The 6,911-nt window shown below is 44.2% G+C and overlaps 1 protein-coding gene across 1 annotated transcript in view; it reads right to left on the bottom strand.

The window, feature by feature from the left end:
• Positions 1–744: 744 nt before the first annotated feature.
• The window catches only part of Epb41l4b (erythrocyte membrane protein band 4.1 like 4B), a 149,498-nt gene continuing 143,331 nt past the window's right edge, over positions 745–6,911 (bottom strand). The window contains exons 27-28 of the mRNA XM_013351915.2: positions 6,253–6,398; positions 745–3,874 (exon numbers count right to left, since the gene is read on the bottom strand). Coding sequence (XP_013207369.2) covers positions 3,805–3,874; positions 6,253–6,398 — 216 coding nt within the window. The 3' untranslated portion in view covers positions 745–3,804. The remainder of the gene's footprint in view (positions 3,875–6,252; positions 6,399–6,911) is intronic.

The raw sequence follows: 6,911 nt of genomic DNA on the forward strand, positions 1-6,911 counted from the left end.
TAAGCAGGTCATTTCATTTTCATTTTAAAAAGACAGATGGAACCTTTATTTCTCTTCTCATCATCAACAAAATAATTTCTCAAAAGGACCTTTTCCCCCCTCTTATAAAAATATCCCCAAATTAGTGCTACCACTCAGTATCCGGCCAGGAACAGATGTGGCCTGTCTCTGACTGCCTGGCATATGCCATTTTCCACTTTGGCTTTCCTAAGATACAAAAGCTGTGATCTTGGAAGTCCCCCAGGAAGTTAAACATAGAGTTGCCATATGATCTGGAAATTCCAAGAGAACCCAAAACATATGTTAAGATAAAAACTTGTGCATGAATGTTCATAAAATTATCATTCATAATAGCCCCAAATCAGGAGCAACCCAAATATCTATCAACTGAATTAATAGATAAACAAAGCATGGTATCTCCATATACTCAATTATTCAGTCACAAAGACAGAATGAAGTTCTGATATATATATATATATATGTGTGTGTATATATACATATATATATATACATATATATATATATATATCATGGTATAACATGGATGAACCTTGAAAACATGATTTAAGTGAAACAAGCTGATCACAGATATATAAAGTGTCCAGAAGAAGTTAATTCATAAGCAGAAACTCACAGACCAGGGAGGGGGGTGGCAAGTGGTTGTCAGGGGAGGGGCAGAGTCAGACGATGATGTTTGCCCAGCATCATCGATACGCTGAAAGACACTGAGCTGCACACCTTAAAGTCATTAAAATGGTGGATTTTATTCAAGGACTTTAAAGGTCTGTGATCTTTGAAATGGTGAAGGTTAACAATGATATCGAGAATCTTCCTGTGCTCTTTGGAAATCAAATTCTGGATATATACTGATGGGAATTTCTAAGTGCGAAATGACTTCCTTTTTCACACCTGGAAATCTGAGCTGTCCACGCCCCATCAACTCTGGGTTGAGGGTTGCTAGACCTCTGAAGTAACTCGCCACACCTTCTCATTGAGGAGTCTGCGGCCACACTTTAGAGGCCCAGCTCTGGAATGGTTATGTTAGCAGACTCTCCTGTGCCCTCTTGAATCCACAGTGGGTGTCATGTGACCTTCTAGTGCTATTGTTTGGGTCTTAAAGTAGACAAAAAAGGTAAACAATTACGCAACTCCTTATAGTCATTGTGAGTTCAGGCAGGGCAATGTCACAGTCTCAGGTCCCAATGTCAAGCACCCAACTATACATTTAAGCAGCTAAAGATAATGACCACTGCAGCAATGCACTCCTCTGGATTCTACTGGTTGGGGTGAACTGCCAATGGTACAGGGTTTTCATATACAGTAACAACCAACATATTTGTGCTCAGACTTGCAGTGATGTCAACCCACCGAGACACCTGTGAACCTGGGAAAAGCTGGAGACAAGGCAGAAGCCTGTAAGCCCCCTGAAAACAACAGCCAGAACCTCCATGCAGTCCTCCTTAAAAAACAATGCAAACCAGGTATGTAGGAAACTCTTGTTTCCTGACCTCTCCAGAAACCTCTTCTTGTGTTTTGGAGGTTTCCATCAGAGAGCAAGGTGGGGAGGCGTGCATGCCTCAGAATGTAGCTCGGGAGAGGAAGAGGCTGCTGGATTGGCAGGAGGTGGCAACCCCAGGTTCTACAGAAACGTGGTTTGTGTCACGTGCACATGATCGAGAGCAGCAAAAGCCCGTTTTACTAGTACGTCTGGGAGCAGCGTGGGTGAAAAGCACCCATCCGAAACTGTGCTTGCCCCAGACAGTTCCACTGATAGAGCAGGCAACAATAAAGAGCTATCAAAAATGAGAAGAGGGCCACAGCCTACATAAGGCCACACCAAGTCCCACACGTGTTGATAGCTCCTGGTGACATCTTTTGTACCAAATCAAGGTGCACTGACGACCAGGATTCATGAGGAAAGGGCGGAAGTCCCTCCAGGATGCTCTGCGCACTAAGGCAGGAGAATGTGCCATACGTTTTAGAAAGAGTTCCCTCAAAAAAATATTAAAATTGTAAAGAGTCAGTCCTTAAAGAGTTATTTCTTGGTTATCTGAACCCCTGTTTACATACCTCGTTTGCATCAAAGCTAGTCAATGAGGCAATTTTTATAGTCATTAGTATCAAATTATTGGCACCATTCAGTTGTAGGGATAGGGAGAGAGCAAACTCTACAATACAACATAAAAATACAGTTCTGATACAAAGATACAAGATCAGTCCCATTGAACAAGCAGTCATAAGAAATGGAGGTGGACAGTTTGCACACAAGGGAACACAGCTAGTAGCTCATCGCACAGACGTGTTCAGTTTGCTAGCAGTTCAAATAACACAGCTTTCCAAGAATAACTATACACATCTATTAAACTAGCAAAAAAATAAATTAGAATGGCAAAACCCAGTATTGGCAGAGCAATTGATAAATAGAAATGCTTGCACATTGCTGGTGGCGTCATAAATTGGAGAGAGGATTCAAGCATTCAGAGGAGGGGAAGTTTAAATGAGATGACCTTTAAGGTCCTTCCAATCCAAAGACTGGATCTTTCTAGAAAGCGATCTGGCAATATAAAACAAGAGCTATAAAATACTTCATGCTCTCTGACCTTGTAATCCCTCTTTGGAGATATTCCAAAGGGAATAATCCAAGAGAAGGATTTTATATATATATATGTATATATTTATTTATTTATGTGTTTTTACAAAGACATTCATAGCAGCAGTATTTATAAGAGTGAAAATTTGCATATAACTCAAATATCTAATGATGGGGAGAAGTGAGGTTAACCATGTTTGTGTGGGTATAAAGACATTTAAGTCGGTGAGAGCAGGATCTGTCTAATAAGGATTTGTGTTAGGTGGAAATATAACAAAAGGAATGTTCTCGCTGAGCACAACTATGTAAAAACGGAGCATATCGGGGAGAATCAGGAAGAACTTCAGAGCTAGCTGTGGGTAGGGGCTCCTTAATTCCTGCAAAGGTATTCAAGTGAATAATAAAAATTTAAAAATGCAATTCATGAAAATTAATATATAAAAAGGGAGCTAAGTTTCTTCTGGGCAAGATTCTGTCAACATGGTTAGAGTAAATAGAATTTAGAAATAATCTCTCTTTCTGGAAAAGTCAGATGAGTCTTCCTGACACTGAGTCATCTTGACCTTGTCAAGATTTGTAGACGACATAATTAGCATTTCCTATTTGGGGCTCAAAGATAAACTCCTTTTATCCCAAATTATGCTGTATCCAACGAGTTCACACATTCAATCGTATTTCAGGATAAACTGAATGGTTTTCAGTTGTAGTGATGTGAAACCTTTTTTTCCATTCATCTATTCATGTCTGAATAAAAATAAATGATTTTATAAGATCTGTGTATTTATCAGTGTAAATGGAAAAACCAGCAGTAAAGAATTATTCTCTCATTAAAAAATGATCCATTTAACAAACAGCCAAAGCTTGGTGCAAGTTTCGATCATAGAAAAGTCACATAGTTGAGAGTACAAGCGGAGGAATCCGTGCTGCTTTAGCCCCTGGGGTTACCAGCAGATACACACAGGTACCGCTTAGCAGAAATCCCCTTTCTTCTAGAAACTTCCTACCAAACCCTGTCTCCACTGCATTGAGCAATAGAAAAGCCTCTCATGCTCAGGAGACATAAAATAACTTTTCCAACAAAGTCAAGCTGGAAGCTGGCTTCCGCTAACCCTGGAGACCTGGGCGAACAGATCGCACCACAGTGAGCACACCGAGCCCGAGGAAAGGAAGCGAACGAAGGCACCGTGCCATCTCCAGGCAACAAGGGCAGAGTTTCACAGTTCGGTCATCAGCAGTCTTTTCATCATCTTCTCTCTTTCCAGTTCTTGCCGGAGCGTCTCTGCACTGAGAAACAGCAAAGGGCCAAGTGGGAAGACAAAGGCTCAAAATCACAGACCTTAGACTTTCCTTCTTTGGCTCCGTGGGGATACCTTCCATTGGCTAGCGTTACAGCGAGCCAAAACCGATCTGGTTACTGAGGGGTTTCCTCATCCCTGGGGGAGGGGAGCTCTTGAGGGGCTCATTTTACATTAATTCACCTCCACCATCTCACAGCTGAGTGTGGGAATCTGCTCACTGGAAGCTTGAATGAACGAGAAGGTATCCTGTGGCTGGATTTTGTCTTTAAAAAAAAAATTAACTTAATTGGGTGTGGGAGGTCGGGAGCATTAAAAACTGGCTGCTTTGAAAGACTGCTTCTGGTGTCTTGGTCCTCAGGTCAGAATGTCCCTGATAGGCTCAAATATTTGAACACTTGGTCCCCAGTTGGGGAGGTTTAGGAAATGCAGCCTCGCTGGAGGGAGTGTGTGTGTCACTATCACCAGGGACAAGCTTTGAGAGACATAGGCTCACTTCACTCTCTGACCTGTAGTCACAGTTAAAGATGTGAGCTCTCAGCATTCTGCTTCTGCCGTCCTGTCTCTGCCCTGCCATGACGGACTCTTATCCGTCTGGAACCGTAAGCCAGAATAAGCTCTCTCTGTCTTGAGTTGCCTTTAGTTATGATGCTTTATTATAGCAACAGAAAGATAACTAAGACACCTTTCAAGGACAAGAGGACCTGGTCTGGGTTGGATGTGTGTAAAATGTCTGTCTTGCAAGCACAATGACCCAAGTCCCATCCCCAAGTAAAAATATCAGATGTGGCACAGGGCGCTGTGGAGGTAGGGACAGAAGGACCCCTGAAGCTCCCTGGCCAGCCAGCCTGGCCTAATTATTAGTGAGTACTAGGCCAGTGAGAGACCTTGTCGTAAAGAGGTGGATGATGTTCCTGAGGATGATGCCCGAAGGTATCCACTGGCCGCCACACACACGTGTACATTTGCACCTGCACACACACACACACACACACATACACACACACACACACACACACACACACACACACACCTCTTTTGGTGGAAACACTGACTTTACTTGGGCCTGAAGATATATGCTGGGCCCTGGCACAGGCAGGAAATCTTGTTAGCTCTGTTTCCTTTGCTGCCTTATCTTTGGGGCCAGCATCTGCTCCGCTCTGCACACAAATCACTGAAGAAGTGTTTTGTCCAGAACTATAATAGAAGGTTGACTTGACCTAGATTTGCCTAGTCTCTCCTTGACTTTAAGGCTAAAAATACCTGCTTGCCCCCATGGCTGGAAATACAGGGCACAAAAGGAACACAGATATCTGGAAACACCCTGTCTGTTCCCAGAAAAGACATAACTGTCTCTCCCCTTTATCTACAGGTCTCTCTCCTCACTACTGCCCCGGGTCTCTAACTCCTCAGTTCTCCAGAACCCAGAGGCTACTTTGTGACAATTCTGCTATTCCTCCATTCTTTCTTCTCCCTTCGCTGTCTCCTGAGCCACAGGTCTCCTCAAGTGACAGCAGAATCCAAGCTTTTCTCATAACCATACTGGCCCCTTAATCTCTCTTCCTCATGTCAGGTGTGCCCAAGTCCAGCAACCCAGGACTGGCGAGTCCCTCTGCCAAGCCTACTCTTCCCCAACTATCTGCAACTGGCTTCCCACCACCTTCAGGTGTCAGTTTGATGAAGTCGTCCCAACCTGTCCTATTGCCTTTCACAGTCTCAATTTACTCCTTGCTCCTGACCCCCCCCCCCACACACACACTGACTTGTTTGTCTGCTTCCCTTATGTCCATGTACAAAGTGCAAACCCTAGAATGTTAGGACTGTATGTGTTTGGTTCACAGTCCAACCATACCACTAGAACACAGGGTACCACCTGGAGACCTTTCCTTACAGGCTAAATGAACGGAAGAATGAATGGAAGGGACTTGGAAGATGGCTCAGTCAGCGAAAGGCTTGCCTTGGAGGAATGAGGACCCAAGTTCTAATCTCCAGCACCCAAATAAAGCCTGGCTTGGTGATATGTGTGTATCTGTAATCCCAGAGCTAGGGAAGTAGAGACAAGCAGATTCCTAGTGCTCACTGGCCAGCCACTGAGCTAACTGAATTCACGACCTCTAGCTTTAATGAGAGACTCTGTCTCAAAAAATAAGATAGAAAGCGATTGATCATGAGACCACTTAGTGCTGACCTTTGGCCTCCATATATACAGATATACATGTGGCCTCTCACATTCATATGCACACATTCACATGAACATGTATGTACATATACCACACACATCCACACGCACACAGGCAAGGTGAGCCAGAGTCTAGGTCTGACTCCCTGTCGCCAGGTTACCTGTGAGTACCCACTTACGTGACTCACCTGGCTGCCAGAGAGACGGGCTTTCGGGAGGTGTAGATGGTCTGGACTGTGGACACGGTCTCTGTCAGTGGCCGCAGGGTCGCGGTGGGAATCAACGGGGAAGATTGGCCAGGGCAGCACTGCAACTTGTTCTCTCTAAAGTCTGCCTGGAGAGGAAACAGACAAGAAAGATCAGTCTCCAGGCCCACCCTCACGCTGTCAGCGGCTCCGCTGGCCTTGCTGTGCTGCTCTTGTTATCTTAATAACAGCTAAAGTCATCGCACCCTTTCAAATTATCTTAAACGATCTTGCTCTGTGCCAGACCCCAGGCTAAGCACCTTCCATACGTTATCTCTTGACAGCCTGTAAGACAGAGATCATCTATCACTGCATCTTAGAAGGCATCCTTTGGAAGATGCATCATTTCTTTGTGCACCACGGGAAAAGCAAAACGTGGCACTCAGACATCGCTATGTTATATTGTGTAGTAAACATTGTAATCGCAGGGTCAGAGTGATGGCTCAGTGGTTAAGTGCATTTGCTGCTCCTGTGGAGGACCTGGGTTCAATTCCCAGTTGCTCTGGAGTTAAAATGGTTATGAGCTACCATGTGACTGCTAGGAGCCAATCCCAGGTCCTCTGCAGGAATAGCCAGCATCTCTCCAGCCACTTCTTTTTTTA

This window comes from Microtus ochrogaster, linkage group LG5 (genome assembly GCF_000317375.1).
Source record: "Microtus ochrogaster isolate Prairie Vole_2 linkage group LG5, MicOch1.0, whole genome shotgun sequence".
Lineage (NCBI taxonomy): Eukaryota > Metazoa > Chordata > Mammalia > Rodentia > Cricetidae > Microtus > Microtus ochrogaster.